At 46.5% G+C, this 19858-nt stretch overlaps 1 protein-coding gene across 2 annotated transcripts in view; it reads right to left on the reverse strand.

Moving 5' to 3' along the window:
• The window catches only part of STOML3 (stomatin like 3), a 96781-nt gene that overhangs the window by 35526 nt on the left and 41397 nt on the right, over positions 1-19858 (reverse strand). For both annotated transcript variants that reach the window (XM_029602752.1, XM_029602750.1), the window contains exons 4-5: positions 10467-10539; positions 1849-1931 (exon numbers count right to left, since the gene is read on the reverse strand). In XM_029602752.1, the coding sequence (XP_029458612.1) occupies positions 1849-1931; positions 10467-10539 (156 nt within the window). The remainder of the gene's footprint in view (positions 1-1848; positions 1932-10466; positions 10540-19858) is intronic.

A 19858-nucleotide genomic window follows, 5' to 3' on the forward strand; every position in this document is an offset into this window, starting at 1 on the left:
TTGAATAGCATTTCTGCTGGCCAATGATCCTGGGAGGCTTTTAACTGTAGTGTTTCCCTCACTGAGAGTTCCCAGATTAGTGCCTCTGATGACAGAGTCACCCAGCATAGTGAGCTTATTCTTTTGGTTACTGATTGCATTATGGAATTTCTGTATGCATTGGGTTTCTTCTTTCTTTTCAGATAACACTTCAATCTCTTTCTCAAGAACTTCTTCAGTATTTAATACAGAAAAGGCATTTTGTATTTGTGTCACTTGATACTGTGTGTGTCTCCGCATCACAGGTCTAATTCTACCAGAGCCCACTGTAATCCCATTGTTTTTTGAGTTCCTTATTGCCCTGTGTGAGTGGGGGGGTAGACTTGTGGGCTGAACAGCTGTCAAGAACGAGTGTCTGTGGATCACATTTCTTATCCTACCTGAGCCCACTGTAAACCCCTTTTTCCTAGACTTTTGGTTTTCTGTGGTAATGGGGAAATAATTCTTGAATAATGTAAAGTGGGTGAAACTTTCTTTATTGCATCTAATTCAGCTTTAACGTCATCTAGCTCCTTTTTCAAGGAAGAGAGTTCTGAGCAAATGGGGCAAGCCCTAAGTTTCCAGATGATTTCCCTCAGAATAAAGGCTCTACAATAGTTATATTGGATAGTCCTCATTTTGGTAAATTTATTTGATGGATAACACCTAAGGAAATACCAATTTACTAATTTATCTTGTTGCCAATTATGTATTTAGGCAGAGTATATCAGAAAAACAAACCCAGGGGTAGGTGGGTAGAGGGGCAGGGTGAGAGGGAGTTAAACAGTTAACCCTTGGTCAAGGTTGTTCTCAGGATTCTATATCTGCAATTGAGTTTGGACCCTCCCCCTGACTGGCTTACTAAGTTAAACTTTTACTTTGCTGGACACAAGAAGCTTTAGTGCTTCCTGTCTCCTGGCTAAACACAGCCCAAAGGATCAGATTGAACCCTGGGACAAAATAGCTCACTTTCAGGTTTCAATATCAAATCTTCCCCTTACATACAGAACAAGGCACAAACTTTGTCAAATAGAAAGCTCTATTATATTAAAGCACAGGTAAATAAAATAAAATTGCACTTAGATTCAGCAGAGGTTCTGATTCCTGAGAATCCCAGCTCCAAAGAGTTTTAGTTCGCCAGCACTATGTACTATGGCTGAGCAAATCTGATTAGCCTCACCCAAATTGTTCAGGTTTTTTACTTCTAAGCCCTAGAAAGCAGTCAAAATAGCACACTTTCAGGTTTCAATATCAAATCTGCCCCTTATAAACAGAACAAGGCACAACCTTTGGCAAATAGAAAGCTCTATTACATTAAAGCACAGGTAAATAAAATAAAATTGAATAAAATAAAATGTAAATTTAAATTTTATAAAATTTTAGACTTGTATACTCATAGGCTCACAGACTGATTCAAAATGATGGCATGGTGCCCCCCCCCCCCCCCCTCCTCTTCTTGCCCACCCCTTATGACAGCCTTAATGGTCGGTAAACGTTTTTGCTGGCCAGCAGCCTTGCTGTTGTGTTTTGGCGGAGTTTCAACCTCCTCAAACTTCGGAGAGGAAGGCTCTGATACAGAGAATTGCAATATCCAATACAGTTTATCATAAATGAATGAACTAGTAAGTTCTGTCTTCCCTAAAAATGGACAAAACTGCTGATTCTGGCATAGGGTTATAAAAGATATTTTGAACCACAGATGATATGGCCCTTCATCATTTTATATGCACTAGAAAAAACTATGTTCTTCTTTAAAAGAAACCTTCTTCTTTGCATATATTTGCTATGCAGTTTGCTCTGGGTTGCATGTCATGAGTATCAGAATGTTACCTCTTGAGGAGGAATGGCAAAGGAGATAATTCGAAGGTCAACCTTGACATAGGTATCTGTACACGGAAGTATAAAGATCAAACCTGCAAAAGTAAAATCAAGATAACTGACGCATGTTTATTTTAACTGGCACGAAAAATCCTAATTTTTTGCCAGGCTTACATGAACTGATATTTTCTTGCAGTAAATATTACATAGAAAAATAAATTAGATGTACAAAATCATGTGTCCTAATTTCAAACTCCAATGAAATTAAGAGTTTGAAATGTTTAATTAAGACTACCAGTAAAGCATAAATACTGTACGTGGTCTTTTTGGAGAGGACATAAATCCTGCCCTAATATGATAAAATATGTCTGCTCTGAAAAATAATCTGGTACATCTAATAAGTGACCACTTTAGCTGCTGCCCTATATTGACAAATACTCTTTTGCACAGGAAGAAAGCACAGCAGAGAAGCGCAGTTCCTCGTGTCAGTCTGCAACTTGGAATTCCAGATACAGACATTTTAAAGGTGGGGGAAGCAATTTCCAAGCAGCTTGCATAATTCCAAACTACGTAGGTGTTTTTAACAAGTCCATGTTATGCAGATTTTCAAAGAGAAATTATCTGCATAGTTTCCTCTTTAAGAAAAATGTCCAAGTGCAAAGGGTGCGTGTTAAAAACATCTTCCTACCTTGCACCTATTTGTGTGGGCAGTGGAGGAGGAGAAGATGGCCAAACAGCATACGTGTTCCTCCCCTGACCTAACTGCACCCAGAGGAGCGCCTGTTTATCCAGTGGCTAAGTGCACATGCTATGGAGGCCATGTGTAATTTTATCCACTTTTGAAGAAGGTATTTTTCAATCAAGCCATTTTATCCTGGTATACATCTATTTCCCTGGGTAAATGGCTTTCAAATTTGCCCTCTAGAATAGCATATTTTTCTTAAAATGTCTTGTCTCAGCTTACTAGCATTTAAACAAAAATTGGGCTTTTGAGGTCAGCAGAGGTATCATTAGGATGTGCTTTAGAAGCAATTACAATTATGTCTGTTCAATAGTGTTATTCTCACGTTAGCCCAGTTGAAGGTGATACATTTTTACTGGATTCATTTAGTATGGTTTTGTCTAGCCTTCAAGAGTTGTGCTCCCTTCATTCAGGCCAGTGCAAAACAAGGTTCGAATGATGATATCTGAATATCCAACCTGTAATTTGCTTCTATATTCAGACATCATCCTCCTTAGATGATAAATTTGATTAAATGAGTGTAGCTTTTGAAAGCCAGGCACAAATTAATTTAGAGGACAATTTTTATAGCCATTTAAGAGGGTAAAGACGATTTATCTATAAAATTTCCCTACCTTCATACCCCTTAAGGTATGTGTGGTTTTTAGCCACATTTTGGGGCAGGGAATATTCCTCGAATCATGTTTTGGGCAGGATGGGAAAATAACATGCATGGATTTTAATTTCAAATCTATGCGTCTGAAAAACAGACACAGAACTGTGCAGGTATTTTGTAGCTCTAGCAAATTTCAGAAGCACAGTTTGCATGTACCTTCCTTTTGAAATTTGGTGCAAAGTCCATGGGTAAAATAGAGATCCGTGGACTTTGCACAAAAGTGCAGAGTTTGAAAAGTTGCCCTATAAGTACCTGATTTGGTAAGGGTTTTCCCCAGAGAAATAAAATGGGAGAAAAGCCTTAATTGAATAAGGCCCTAAATAGTCCAATAAAAAATCACTAAAAGAAAATTAGGTCTTACCTCCGATAATTTTCGTTCCTGTAGTACCAAGGATCAGTCCAGACTCCTGGGTTTTGCCTCCGCACCAGCAGATGGAGACAGAGCAAAACTTATCAGGCTCTGTCATATATACCAGGGTGCCACCCACAGCCTGTCAGTATTATGTAATGTCAAAGCAGAATAAACCCCAGCTGAAAAACTAACTATATACATGAAGTTCAACCGGGGAACCCTCGGATCACTAAACCCAACAAGGAACCTGACCCGAAAACCAGGGATAGACAGAAATAAGAATCTTCATCCCCAAACCAACTAGAACAGCAATAGAAAAACAGCGGACTCTCCGAATTAGTGCAGAAGCGGGTGGGACTCTGGACTGATCCTTGGTACTACAGGAACGAAAATTATCGGAGGTAAGACCTAATTTTCTTTTCCCTGTACATACTGGATCAGTCCAGACTCCTGGGATGTACCAGAGCTCAGACCTACTTGGGACGGGCCCCGGAGAGGCCCGCTCTCAACACGCCTGCTCCGAAATTGCCCTCCCTGGAGTCCTGTACATCCAGTGATGATGCCGTGCAAAGGTATGCAACGATTTCCATGTCGCTGCTCTGCAGATCTCTTAAGAAGAAATCTGGTGACACTCCGCTCAGGAAGCCGCCTGGGAACCTGTCGAGTGTGACCTGAGCCCTAAAGGCAAGGGCCGACCAGCTAAAAGGTATGTAGAATTAATAGCCTCCTTCAACCACCGCGCGATGGTGGACTTAGATGCCATATTACCCTTTCGAGGCCCCTTACAGAGGACGAAGAGATGATCCGAAACCCTGAAACTATTAGTCACTTCCAGATAGCGCAGAAGGGTCTTACGCACATCCAGTTTCTTCAGATCTTTGGAAAGGGGATCCGACTTGTCGAGTTGGGAAAACGCTGGAAGCTCCACTGACTGGTTCAAATGAAACGTCGAAACAACTTTCGGTAGGAACGAGGGAACTGTCCGGAGACTAACTCCGGACTCAGAGATTCTCAAGAAAGGTTCCCTACAAGACAATGCCTGAAGTTCAGAGACTCGCCTAGCCGAAGCTATTGCCACCAAAAATACTACCTTTAACGTAAGATCCTTCAGGGTCGCTCTCTTCAGTGGTTCAAATGGTGGCACACACAAGGCCTTTAGCACCACGTTTAGGTTCCAGGAGGGACAAGGAACAATCAACAGAGGACATAGATGTTTTTCCCCCTTAAGAAAACGGGCAACATCTGGATGTGAAGCCAGCGTCCCCCCGTCCACTGAACCACATAAACAACCGAGGGCAGCCACTTGCACCCGCAACGAACTGCAGGACAGCCCTTTGGCTAAACCGTCCTGAAGGAAGGCTAAAACATCGGAAACGGACACCCGAGTAGCCCAAGTTGCACGAGCAATACACCAAGACTCGAAAACCTTCCAAATCCGCACATAAGATAAGGAAGTGGAGGTTTTACGAGACCTTAGCAGGATAGAAACCACCGCATCCGAACAGCCTTTACCTCTTAAACGGTGCCTCTCAAACGCCATGCCGCTAGACAAAAGCGATCTACCTGATCGAAACAACCAGGCCCCTGATGAAGTAGATTTGGTAACGCCGGCAGATGCAGTGGTTCCTCTAATGCTAGATTTAGGAGGTCTGCAAACCAGGGATGCCAAAGCCACTCGGGAGCCACCAAAATGACCTCCATTGGGTGACGCTCTATTCTGCAAAGGACCTTGCCGATCAGAGGACAGGGGGGAAAAACATAGAGAAGGATCGACGTTGACCAAGGAAGCGCCAAGACATCCACCCCCTCCGCCCCCGGTTCCCTGCGGTGGGCAAAGAAGCATGGCGCCTTGGCATTCTGAAAGGTGGCCATCAGATCCATGGCCGGCTGTCCCCAACTGTTGCAGATTAGCTGGAAGGCCCTGTCCGCCAGCTCCCACTCTCCGGGGTCGAGCTGATGCTGACTCAGGAAGTCTGCATGAACATTGTCTACCCCTGCTATGTGAGACGCGGCGATGCTGAGAAGGTGGCGCTCCACCCACTGCATCAACAGGTGAGCTTCTAGCGCCACAGGGCGACTCCGAGTTCCCCCCTGACGGTTGATGTAGGCTACCGTTGTCGCATTGTCGGACAAGACCCTGACCGACTTTCCCTGAATCAGTGGCAGGAATGCCCGGAGCGCCAATCGCACCGCCCTGGTCTCCAAGCGATTGATCGACCAGCGAGACTCGAGCGCAGACCAGAGCCCCTGTACCGACTTCCACAGACACACTGCGCCTCAACCGGTGAGGCTCGCATCCGTCGTGACCACCGTCCACTCCGGTGCCATGAGCGACACCCCCCGGAGGAGATTGTCCAAACACAACCACCATCCCAGGCTGGCACGTGCCACGTCCGTCAGCAGTAACGGAAGATGGAATTGTTCGGAAACCGGACTCCAGCGGGAATGTAAGGGTCACTTGTGCGCAAAGGCCCACGGCACCAATTCCAGTGTCGAAGCCATGGAACCCACCAACTGCAGGTGGTCCCAAACTGTCGGCATCGGATTCTGAAGTAAGGCCTTGACCTGATGTTGTAACTCGTGACAGCACTCGACGGAAAGAAAAACCTTGCCTTGCCGCATATCGAATAGATTTCCCAAAAACTCCAGAGACTGAGAGGGAGTGAGGTGACTCTTGGATGTATTGACCACCCAACCAAGGGAGTGTAATAACTGTAGAACCCGTTGAATCGCCGAACGACAAAGCATCTTGGACTTTGCTCGAATCAACCAGTCATCCAGATAAGGATGAACTAACAGCCCCTCCCGGCGCAACTGCGCTGCCACCACCACCATGATCTTGGTGAAGATCCTGGGGGCCGTCGCGAGACTGAACGGTAACGCCTGAAATTGGAAATGCTTCCCCAAGGCATAGAACCTCTGATGGTCCTTCCAGATACCGATGTGCAGATATGCCTCCGTGAGATCGAGCAAAGCCAGAAACTCTCCCGGCCTTACTGACGCAATCACGGACCTCAGGGTCTCCTTGTGAAAGCATGGTATTCTAAGACACCTGTTGACAACCTTTAGATCTAGGATGGGCCGGAAGGCACCCTCTTTCTTTGGAATGACGAAGTATATGGAGTAGTGTCCTCTTCGTTGCTCCAAGGCTGGAACTGGAACAATTGCCACCAGATCCACCAACCGGAGCAAAGTTTGTTGGACCGCTTGTCGCTTCTCCGCATGACCGCACGGGGATGGAAAAAACCTTGGGATGGGAAGGCGAGCAAAATCTAAGGCATAGCCGTGTTTTATCACAGAAAGTACCCACTGGTCCGTCGTGATTGTGGTCCAAACCTTGTAAAACAGAGACAGTCTGCCGCCTACCTTCGGAACGGAGGGATGGACCGGCGGGACATCTTATCCCTGGGAACTGAAGATGTGGAAGCGGGTCTACCAAATCGTCTTCCTCGAAAGGACTGGGACTGCTGTCTACTCCTTCCCACATGAAAGGAGGATGAAGGGGCACTAGAGCGAGGGGTACGAGACTTACGGTTTCCTCGAAACCTGAATCTGGAAGAGAAGGACCCCTTGGTATGCTACCTGTCCTCCGGGAATCAGTACCCTTTGTTTTCGCCCAACAACTGGATCATGTCTTCCAATTCCTTACCGAACAGAAGCTTGCCCTTAAACAGTAGGGACCCCAGATGGGACTTGGAGGCTCCATCCGCAGACCAGTTCAGCAACCACAACAGCCGTCTGGCAGAGACAGCAGAAACCATGGAGTGAGCCGAAGTTCTAAGGAGGTCATACAGTGCATCCGCACTATAAGCCACGACCACTTCTAGACGACCCGCTTGTTTGGCTTCTTCCTCCGACAACCCTTCGTTGGTGAGCAGTTGTTGCACCCAACAAAGACCGGCCCGTAACACAAAGTTACTACAAATTGCCGTTCGGGCCCCCAGAGCGGAGACCTAAAAAATCTTCAGCTGAATCTCCAATTTGAATCCTGAAGATCCTTCAATGCCGTGGCTCTGGTGACTGGGATGGTCGTTCTCTTTGTGACCGCCGAGACTGCGGCATCCACCTTCGGCACTCGCAGGACCTCCAGAGCGTTGTCTGGCAAGGGATAAAGCTTATCCATAGCCTTCGTGACCTTCAGGCCCAAGTCCGGGATATCCCACTCCAGGAAGAGAAGGTCCATCGTGGAGAAGTGAAAGGGGAATGTTGTAGGAGGGCCACTCAGACCCAACAACACCGAATCCATGGAGCCCAGCCGAGACTCCTCAGGTGATGTGGCAATCCCCAGCTCCTCCAGGATGGCGGGAATCAGCGGAGCCAGCTCATCCCTTCTGAAAAGGCGGATCACCCTCGGGTCATCTCCTTCCTAGACCTGGCTCTGCCTTGCCGCCCCCTGCAGCAGTGTGCCATTTCCCTCAGCCCCCCTCGGAGGCGGGGAGGGTTCCTCATGAATCTCCGGCTCTGAGTAGTCGGCGGTGGCATCCATGTCCTCTCTAGGTGGTAAAGCCCGCAACGGGCGTTTGGCTCTGGACCGCCTGTCCGAGCTCTCTGACCGAGGACGTGGCTGGTCCGTGGGAGATGGCCCCTCAGGGCCCCCCGATTGGGCCGCATGCCGTTTGTGAGCCTTAAAGGCCCTATGCATGGCCAGAATAAATCCGAAGGAAAAAGAAGTGTTGGACCCTTCAGAGTCCGTGTCTGTGGCCCCTCCCCAGTCCTCTCCCCGCCGCCCCTGCTGGAGAAACAGGCCGTGGGACCGGCCGCTGGGGGGAGAGGGGAGGTGGGGAATCCCTGAGGCCCACTGCAATCGGGACCCCGATCAGAGCCGGTCCCAAGGTGGCCGACTTTCCCGCAATTTTCACGAGGGGAGCCGGCTGCAAAATGGCGGATTTACCCGCAATTTTTTGTACTTGCTTCAGGAGGGCCGCCGGCCACTCCCCGACTGCGAGGGCGAAAGTCTGTCGCCTCACCACGACCCCCCGAAGCGCGACCGAAGGACCCCCCCCCCCCCCCCCGGGACGCAGGCTGAACACAGCCTGTCCCGAGAGGCGCGTGGCACTCAAGCCACAAGCCGAGCATGCCGAGCCACGTGGCATGCTCGGCGCTAGTGCAAAAAGAAAAACTGCAAAGAAAAAAAAGTGAAAGAAAGGGAAGGGAGACGTTGAAACGGCCGCCGCAGCTGAACTAACCCCGGAGAATCGCCGCCCGTGCAAACAAAGAAACCGCTCCGTTTTTTGTTTTTTTTTTACCTGGGGCTATCCCTCGCCATGGTTCTGAAGCGGTCCGGCTGGGGTGAGTGAGCCGGGCTCCCCGGTATCACCCCGGCTGGGCTGTACACTAAAACCAAGGGTCCTTGACCCTTAGCCCCAGCAAGTCTCGACCAGGGGGGATGGTCCCCTCAGGACCTGACAACCCACTGGGAGTGAAGGACCGGCTGAACAAACAGCTTCTTTCTCTTCTGATCCCTTTCTTTTTTTTTTTTTTTTTTTTTAAATGAGGAAAGAAAGCCACACACCAGAAAAAAACAACCTGACTACTCTCAGCATCCTTTTTTTTTTTTTAAATCAAATCCGACTGTGGGAGAAGCACCCGACCATCTGCTGGAGACAGAGAAATACTGACAGGCTGTGGATGGCACCCTGGTATATATGACAGAGCCTGACAAATTTTGCTCTGTCTCCATCTGCTGGTGTGGAGGTAAAACCCAGGAGTCTGGACTGATCCGGTACGTACAGGGAATAAATATTTTGTTGATGTTAATTTTTACAGAATGTTTGTTGAAAGTTTATATTTTTGAGCTTTTTTCATTTCTTGATCAGTCACAATATGATCTGGGGCTGCCAGGCTTCTCTCTCATTAGGTTAATTTCACTTGGAATAAGCTTTACTTAGTTGAAAAACCTTTGCACTGGGGTGTTTTTATTTCATTTATGTTGTTTTGGTCTTTCTGGGCCCTTGATTACTTATTTGATCAACTGTATGCTATTTTCATTTTTTTAGATGATTCAGATGAAAATGACAACATACAAAATATTTTAAAAATTGACCAGTATTGCTTCGATTTTTATTTTTGTTGGAGAGAAGGGGCCCGATAGATCCCACTGTCTTCTTTTTCTTCCAGCTTAATCAGTACCAGTGCTGGGATTCTGGCAAGATAAGCCTTCATTCACAACGAATCAGGGATTTTTCCCCAATTTGTATAGATCCCCCATCCAATATTCCTAGACTGGTTCTGAGGCCAGGAGTCATGCGCTAGACCTCCCCCAAGAGCCTTATATCATGGGCTCTAAATCTGGCCACCAGGCATTGCCATTGACGATGGCCATGACTCCCTCCCCCCAGTAGACCTGGGCTGCAGAAGGTCCAACTAGGGTATCAAAAAGGGACCCCTCTGCATGGCAGTGCACAGCACTACCACTGAGCAATTGGGCCTGGCATATGCTTTGATTTTTATTTCATTTCTTAGAAGAAATAAGCATCTAAAGTAGTGGAACGTTTTCTCCTACATTGGGCCTGATTTACCAGAGCCCCTTCCCCCCACCCCCCCATGTCACTTTTATCATTATGAATTTAATAAATCAAGATACTGCCTTGTTAATCATAGTAACACAGAGGACAATTTTCAAAGGTGCTTCTGAGGGTAAAACAGTGTCTTTATACGTGGAAATGGGCTTTTTGAAAATTGCTTACCCTCTCTGCGCATAAAAGTGTGACAGTAGTGCCAGTAGGCGTTTCTGGGGATGGAAGGGAGGAGTTAACTCTTATACATGTGCACGCATGGTTACGCACATACGCACATGCATAGGCATGTAATTTCACTTGAAAAAGTCCTGTACTGTGTTTATACCCTTTTCAAAGGGAAAATTCATAAGACATTGCACTCACCTGGCCCCCTTGCTTTTCCATATGTTATACGGCCCAGACGAAATGTTATGGCACGCTCATACTCTTTAATAACCTAAACAATCATTTTAAAAAGACAACACATGTCAAACAAAAACGAGCAGAGCACAAACTTCATATTGATCTTGATATTTCAACTTCAGTTATTCTTTTCCTTAGGTCTCATACACTCCTCTTTCTTAACTAGTCCTGTCATACTACTCATGCACATAGGCCTACAATTTTAGGACGAGACCCAGTTAGGCTAGGTAATCACGAACCAAAAGGGAATTTCAGAACTGGAATTAAATCCATTAACATAGAGATGAAAAATGGGGCATAAAAAAAATCAGATAATACCACAAGAACAATCTTTTTCAAGCCAAATCATTATCCTATTCTTCAATATGTTAGATTGTATTACAGATTTTTAAAGAAACATGTACCCTGTTCTTTCTCCTGCCATACTACTCTATATTTACAGAAGGATGACTTGCACCAAAATGTACTCTTCCTCTTCACTTAGAGCCTTCATCCTTTTGCCCTCTCCTCTCACCTTCATTCCTTCTCCAGACAACTGCAGCTTCCATGTGAGACCCCAGGAAAGGAAGGGGGACTATTAGAGGGAGAATAATTTACAGTAGAACACTTCTTCTCACAAAAATAACTTTGAAAATAAAAATGTTTCCCTACCTTTATGGTCTGAGTATTCTTTCCTTGTAGTGCTATTTTCAGTTTTTCTCTTTTGCTTTCTTTCTTTGTCTGTCTCCTGTTGATTTACTTTCCCATCGTACTTGCTATGTCTGCTCTTCCCACATCTCAGGCTCCTCCTTCATCTGTCTAAAATACATCTTTCTCTGTTTCACCACACTTTCTCCATCTCTCTTTTCCTTCACACTTCTCCCCTTTTCTTCTTTTCCCCTTCTACTATCAACTCCTTTTCCTTTTCCTCCTCTTCCTTCTCTCATCCTTCCCTGCTCCTATTCTCCTTTCCTCCTTCTGAACTTTTTTCTCATTTCACTTTCCCCTTTGTTATATTTATCCCCTTCTCTCACTACTCCCCTCACATCTAGTTTACTCCAGTTTACCCTGCCACTTATGCCTAACTTGGCTTTCACAAGTAGTTCCTTTCTCTTAGGCCACCAAACCAGCCTTTGCTTTCTTGTTGCCACTCATGCCACCAGACTGCTCCTTTCACCTCAGTCCTGCGTGACCTTCCAGGCCAGCTCCTGCTTCCTCATGCCTGTGTGGTCCACTAGGGCTGTCTTTAGCCCACTGTGGACAGACTATTGCTATAAATACTGCTGTTTTCTTCTAATTTATTACCCTCTCTAAACACATTATCCCACCCCTCTGCCCTTCCCTCATCCCTTTTAGTCACTCAGGTAAGTCCTACTAAATTTCTTGTATAAAGTTACCCAGATAAAACTACCTTGTAAATTCCTACTTCTTGTGCTGCTGAATATGGTCCTCTTGAGGTTGTAATGCATCCTAAAATTTATTTGTATTCTCAGGCAGTATCATCCTTAGCTCATTTTGCACTAACCCAATAACTGTTGCGCCTGTCGGTCGCAGATGGCTTCGCACTCTCTGTCTCACCTCTTTTCTTCCTCTTTCCTCTCCTCTGGGCAAGTTGGCTGCCACTGCCTCTCCTCGCCGACCTCTCCGGCATCCCCGGACCGGCATGGGCAATTGTGTTCGCCATTCTTACACTGAGGTCACTTAGGGCACACGCACGCGCGCGCTGCCCTCTCTTTTGAATATGTCATGGCAGGAACCTCGGGGGCATCCCCACCGCATGACATCACTACCTCCGGGTACTTAGCCTCCGATCTCCAATCCAGTTACGAGTTAGCAAGGATTCCGCTCCAGCTAATTTCGACTCCTTCAGAGACTCCGCTCTGAATACTTGCTCCTACAAACCCTCCGGGGTTATGCTGACTACACTAGGGCATTCTAGGTACCCGCTCCTCGGGGGCTTTATTCGTTCCTATCTACCTTCCGGGGTTTCGCTGTTCCAGCAAGGACACTCAAGGCACCCACTCCTCGGGGGTCTTGCTTTGCTCCTATCTACTCTCCAGCTTTCCTAGCTCATCAGGATCCTAGGTACCTGCTCCCCGGGGCCTTGCACTCGCCTGCCTTCCTCCTGGGCTAACCTGCATCTACAAAGGACATCCTGGCTCCAGCGCTCCGGGCCTTGCATCATCTCTACCTCCATTCTACAAAGGCCATCTCTTCAACAGCTACCAGCCTTCGTGAATACCTTCTCTCTCAGTCTCTTTGCCTTGTCTCACCACAGAATAGATTCTCGGCGTACCCCCCTTCGCGGATCACTACCGGATCTACCATTGCTGACTACATCATCAGTGACTGGGTTCTTGGTCTACCCCGTTCCGCGGACCACTACTGGACCCTTCACTTCCAGCTTCTGTTGAGACCTTCTCTGCACTTGATACAACTAGGTGCCTGGACTGAACTATCATCAGAGACCTACTCCTCTGGCTGAGGAACGCAGCCCGCTTCTTGGGTCTTGCCAACTGCTGTATAATAAAGCTTCTATTCTCTCTGTGGTCATTACTGAGAGTCAGCCTATTGCTGTGTTTTCCCCACGGGGCCCATCCCCGTGGGAGGAGTCATCAACACAGCAACCAGGGGTCCACAAACAAGTCAAACTTACAACAGATTGCTAACTCCATGGACCCGGCTCAGCTCTCAGCCTTACAGGCCATTCCTGGTCTGGCCCAACAGATCACCGAGCAACAAAAGATTCTGGAGTCATTGACCATTGCCTTCAACCAGTTGAACGCCCGACTGAATACCCCGACGGTTCCAGCTGAAGGCTCCTCATCTCAGGTAGTTACAGTCAAGACTACCATACCTCTATCAACTCCTACACAATTCTCTGGGGATACTAGGATGTGTAGGGGCTTCATTAACCAATGTAGTATGCATTTTTCTTTGCAACCCAACTATTTCCCTACTGCTATTGCCAAGACCACCTACATCCTTTCGTTACTCGAAGGAAGAGCCCTGGCCTGGGCTTCACTGCTCTGGGAACACAGCGACTCTATTTTGAACGATTTGACTGACTTTCTAACCCCTTTCAAGTCAGTATTTGATGATCCTGCTCATCAGTCCATCGCAGGATTTAATCTGCTGCATCTTCAGCAAGGGAACAAGCCTCTACCAGACTATGTGATTGAATTTAAGACTTTAGCATTCGAACTCCACTGGGACCTGGGGTGCTTGCGTGCCATTTTCTTAGAGGGTCTCAACTCTTGACTGAAGGATGAATTAGTGACTCATGAATTACCTGATACCCTGGAATTCCTCATCGATTTAGCTGAGAGGATTGATCGCCGCATTCGAGATCGTACCCAGGAGGCTGTCCCAAGAAGCACATCTCGGGAGGTACCCGTGCTAAGCCTTTGCACACAGCTTCCACCTCACAATTGCCTCCTAGAGGAGAGGATGAGCCAATGCAGTTAGGCTGCAGCCATTTAACCTCTAAGGAGAGACGCATAGGTCTGTGCATGTACTGTGGTCACTCCGGCCATGCTGTCCAGACTTGCCCCATCTGTCCGGGAAACATGCAGACCTAGGATCCGCTGGAGGACTCTTCCTAGGTCTAACTACATCTACTCCTCCATTATCACTTCCTGTCTTGCTTCTCTGCGGAAGCCTGGAGTTTCAGACACTTGCTCTCATAGACTCTGGGGCCGGAGGGGCCTTTATTTTAAAACAGCTAGTGACACATCTACGAATTCCTATGATACCCATGGCTACGCCTTTGCTGCTATCTTCTATACACGGAGAACCACTTCCGGGAGAAGTCTCTCTCACCACTCAGCCCATTTGCCTTCGCACTGGGGCTTTACACTCTGAGACCATCTCCTTTCTGGTTCTAGAGAAAGCCATCCACCCAGTGGTGCTCGGCCTACCCTGGTTACAGGATCACATGCCTCAATTTAACTGGTCTACTTTGGAATTGTCACGATGGGGTCCTGACTGTCATGGTCGATGTCTGTCTGAAATAACCGCTGTGCCATGTTTGCCCACCATACCATCATTACCTGGTCTACCACCACAATACTCATCTTTCCAGGATGTTTTCTCCAAACAAGCAGCAGACGAACTACCTCCGCATCAGATTTTTGATTGTGCTATCAATCTGAAGCCCAATACATAGCCTCCCAAGGGAAGAGTGTACCCCCTCTCAGTAGCAGAGACTAAGGCTATGTCAGCCTACATCCAAGAGAACCTGAAAAAAGGATTCATCAGACCCTCTAAATCCCCGGCTGGCACAGGGTTTTTCTTCGTGGGAAAAAAGGATGGCTCCCTTCGTCCTTGTATTGATTATAGAGGCCTCAACGAGATCACCATCAAGGATTGTTATCCCTAGCACTAATATCAGAGCTATTCGACAGACTTCAGGGAGCTAAAATCTTCTCCAAATTGGACCTCAAAGGGGCCTTTAACTTGGTCCGAATCCGTCACGGGGACAAGTGGAAAACAGCCTTTAACACCCATGACGGTCACTCAAATACCTAGTCATGCCTTTCAGCTTGTGCAATGCACCAGCGGTGTTTCAGAATATGAAGAATGTCATTCTGCAGGATCTCCTGTACCAATTTGTAGTAGTGTATCTAGATGATATCCTGATCTTCTCACAGGATCTACCGACACACCAGGAGGACGTGAAGAAAGTACTGCAGAGGTTGCGAGAGAACTATTTGTATGCAAAACTTGAGAAATGCGCTTTTCATCAAGAATCCGTACCCTTCCTGGGCTACATCGTCTCTAAGAAGGGCTTTCAAATGGATCCCCAAAAGATGAAAAGCATCCAAGAGTGGCCTCAACCCACGGAGTTGAAGGCATTATGCCGCTTCCTTGGCTTCACAAACTACTACCGTCCATTTATCAAGAACTACTCCACCTTGACGGTTCCATTCACATCCATGACTAAAAAAAGGGGCTAATCCTTCCAAATGGTCTCCAGAGGCCGTGGCGGCTTTTCATACCCTCAAAGAAGCCTTCCAACGAAAACCTTGCCTTTGCCATCCCGACCCCCATCGCCCATTCATCGTCAGGGTTGATGCCTCGGACGTAAACGTAGGGGCGGTATTAAGCAAGTACAGCGACTCCAATGTTCTCCATGCTTGCTCATTCTTCTCAATATGCTTTTCGCATGCTGAAAAAAACTATGGAATTGGAGACAAAGAATTACTTGCTATTAAACTGGCCTTTGAAGAGTGGCGCCCATGGCTAGAGGGCGCTCAACATCAAATCCTGGTATACACTGATCATAAAAACTTGGAGTAGCTTCAAAATGCACAATGACTCAACCACCTTCTCTGTACCTTTTCCATCGCAATTATATCTTTTTTGAGATGCGGTGACCAGAATTGTACTCAGTATTCAAGGTGCGGTCTCACCATGAAGCGATACAGAGGCTGCCGCAGCATACTGAACCGACAATTTCAATGTGTTATCCACTATGATGCCTAGATCTATTTCTTGAGTTGTAGCACCTAATATGGAACCTAACATTGTGTAACTATAGCATGGGTTATTTTTCCCTATATGCATCACCTTGCACTTATCCACATTAAATTTCATCTGCCATTTTGATGCCCAATTTTCCAGTCTCACAAGGTCTTCCTGCAATTTATCACAATCTGCTTGTGATTTAACTACTCTGAACAATTTTGTATCATCTGCAAATTTGATTATTTCACTCGTCGTATTTTTTTCCAGATCATTTATAAATATATTGAAAAGTAAGGGTCCCAATACAGAACCCTGAGGCACTCCACTGCCCACTCCCTTCCACGGCAACAGAAATACGAGCAGGGTCATCAAAGACGGATTTAAACAAGTCCATAAATCCTTCTATGTCCTGCAGAATAGGGTCTGTGCGTTCCCACAAGGTAGATGCCCACGATAGGGCTCTTCCATCCAAGTATGACAGGATGTAGGTGGTCCTCGAAAGAGCCGTGGGAAATAAAGTTGGCTGTAAGGTGAAGTGCATGCAGCACTGGTTCAAAAAGCCTCGGGTCTTCTGGATTTCTCCGGAAAAGCGGATAGGAGCCGCCAGTGGTACAGCAGTCTGTAAAGTTGCCTCCTGTAACTGACCTTCTTGGTTAGAAGCTGTGCCTTGTATCTTGTGTATGTGTAGCTGATGAAATGCTGCAGTAAGTTTCTCCAAAGTTTCTTGCTGCTCTGAGATACGTTGGGCCAGGCCCGGTATAGTCTGCAAGGCAGAGAGATGTGCCAGATCCATGGAGTTAACAACATCCCAAAGTTAAGCCAAATCCACTGGAGTTAGCAATCTGATATATTCCGCTATCTGATGGGAGGAGCAATCAGATAGGAGTTACCAATCTATTAGGAAAGCTCTGTGATAGAGCTGTGAGTTAGCAATATGATGTTAAAGGTTCCTAAGGAGGAGGAGTCAGCAATCTTGTAGTGTCTCAGATATCGTCTTGCTAAGGAGTAGCAATCTGTAATGAATCTGATATAGTTGTAGGTGAATCCCTGGGCCGGTGGCAGATGACCACTCCCCCGGGAGGATATCCTGAGAGAGACCACCGGCTAGGCTTGAGTATGGAGACAGACACACATTAGTTCTTTTATTAAACAGGTTTTTGAAACCATCAGAGGTGGCAGTAGTGAGCTGATATGCCTGGCAGGGCTGTAGTCCCTCAGGTACTGGAACAGCAATCTAGAATGGGTGAGCTGTTGAGAAACTGTAGAAAGTGAGTAGGCAGAGTAGGCAGAGTTCATGAACAGAACTAGATGACAAAACTCACATAAGGTCTCAAGGAAGCTCAGGAGCTGGAAAGGTTTAGGCCCTCGAGGAGTGAGTACCTGGTTCCAAGGAAAACTCAGAGAGAGCGATGGTAACTCACAATTGTTTGTAGCAGCAATAGCTTCCAAGCAGTAGCGAATCTTCAGAGTGTCCAGGAACATGGGCCCTCGAGGAGCGAGTACCGGTTCCTATCTGTAATCTTAAAGAAAGAAAAGGAGCGAGGCCCCCGAGGAGCGGGGACCTCAGGTAAGTCCGAGGAGGCAGAGTAGCTTGGGAGGTATAGCTGAAGCAATCCCCTTGCTAACTCAGTTAGATAGTGAAATAGAGACCTATAATTATTGGAAGTGGATGACATCATCTAAGGGGGACACCCCTGAGGTTTGCGCTCTTGCTGGTACTTCAATCAGAGCGCGCGTGTGCCCTAGGTCTTCAGGCAACATGGAGGATCTGCAACGTCAAGCCGTTCCGGGACGCCGGAGGAAGACGGCATGGAGACGTCGTGGCAGCCAGCCGTCCATCAGACCCGGAGGGAATCGCCACAGAGGTAAAGAGGGTGGAGTGAGGGCATCGCGCAGCGACGGTCGCAACAATGGGCCGACAAGTGCTCCGAGATGGGCACATAGGACCCTGAATTACCTTCCCTTAATCAGGCGATCTGGCAGTGTATTGGAGCTGGGCCCGGGAGGGACATGTGGCTGCAGTCCCGACATGCCACTTGGTCGCGATCTGGGCCGAGGTACAAGTGGCAATAATTGTGCCCATTCGTCGCCAACATTATTTTGCTGTTCTGGCATAATTTGAAGCCAGGCGGCTGTGGCAGCATGATCACAATCCTTTCTCTTCTTCTTTTTTTTTTTTAAACAAAACGTGACTCTCTGAGCCTGCAGCCTGCAGTGCGGAAGAAACAGACTGAGGAGAAGATGGTGCCACGTGGGAAAAGATGCTCAGCTATACACATAGCAAAGCTCTGTCAGCTTGGTCAAGCTCCACCCAGCTGTCCCAGAAGAACGTCCCCAGCCTGCTTCTCTGTGGGAAAACTTGTTTGAAGACATTTATTTCTAAGTAACTCAAATGAATTACATACTTAAAGGTGAATTCAGAATTTAAATATGTGTAAGCTAGTGACAAATTTGTACAAAACAAATCAACTCCTCTAGTTATACTTTTCATCCATTATAATGACTTCAAATCTTTAGTTATGTCAGTTTTACTATGAATATTTCAGAATGTTTCTGTAACACCACCCTACTAACACCCCCCCCCCCCCCAACCTTCTGGAACCCTCCCCGATTCAAAGTGCCCCTCTGCAATGGTACATATATAGAGAGTGTCAGGAGTGTCAAACTGACTCTGTACAGAGGTTCTCTCTCTCTTTGCATGCATTAGGGCATTAACATGTGCATTAAGGCCCTAACGCAAATTAATAAATGACGCAGTAAGAGTGAGGTGGGGTGGATAGGCCAGAGAGGAGAGAGAGAGAAAAACACTGATGATGCATTGCCCTAGCTGCTCCCATCACTGCTAATGCTAAAGCCCCAATCTCCATCAGAGAATCTACAGGAACTGGGAAATTCCGCAGATAGGCAAGTATTTTTCAACCGTTTCTGTAACCACAAAATTATAGGAGGCAGGGGGCCCCAATTATAGCATACTTCAAAAGCATGATTGAAATAAAGTGCTGTCACTTGCTTTCAGAGCTGTAAAATGTTAATTTCCAGCGAGTGCATTCCATAGATGAAAATTACTGCTTATGGATCCCATTCAGTTGCAAATCCTTCTATGAGAGAGAACCAAGCCTCATTTTACTAGAGAATCTGAGTTTTCAAACAGGTTAAAACTCTAAAAGACTAGATTTCAAATAGCCAGCTCTCTAATCCCAAATGGCGTTGAAAACCAGGTATACCACTTTAAATCAAATTCTTCAAACAATCTAGAACCAATGTAAAGCCTTAAGGGCAGGGGAAGTCCGATCCCAGTAACTACACTAAACAACGATGCATGCAGCTGCATTTTGAGCAATCTGCAATACTCATAACAGGAAAGCCAAGATCCAGTGATGGATTTAGGATTTTGCCAAACCTAGGCACTGTTGGTGCTGTCATGCTCCCTTCTTTCAATAAGGTCAAACAAAAGGAAGCAAAAGATCTAAAGCACAGCCCCACAGTTTCCTGCAGCAGCTCAGGGATAGATTTTGTGGCAAGAATTAGAAAATTCTGAAGCACATTGGAAAACATTTCCATCTTTTATATTGCATTATAAAAATTAAGTAATCTTATTTATTTATTTATTTATTTGCAGTTTTTTCTATACCTGCATTCGTGATTAAAAATCACATCATGCTGGTTTACAGATAACAGGGGAGATGTAATTTTACAACCTTACATGTGTATGTAAGGTTACAACCTTACATGTGTATGTATAATGTATTTTACTTTTATTGGATGGGAAAAGGGGATCTCAGGTATCAGTATAGGGAAGAGACCTCCAGGATTGGGAGAAGAAAAGGAGAGAGTGAGAGGACCAAGGTTGGAGAAAGCAGAGTTGCTTACCTGTAACAGGTGTTCTCTGAGGACAGGATATCAGT

The sequence above is a fragment of the Rhinatrema bivittatum genome, chromosome 5 (assembly GCF_901001135.1).
Source record: "Rhinatrema bivittatum chromosome 5, aRhiBiv1.1, whole genome shotgun sequence".
Classification (NCBI taxonomy): Eukaryota; Metazoa; Chordata; class Amphibia; order Gymnophiona; family Rhinatrematidae; genus Rhinatrema; species Rhinatrema bivittatum.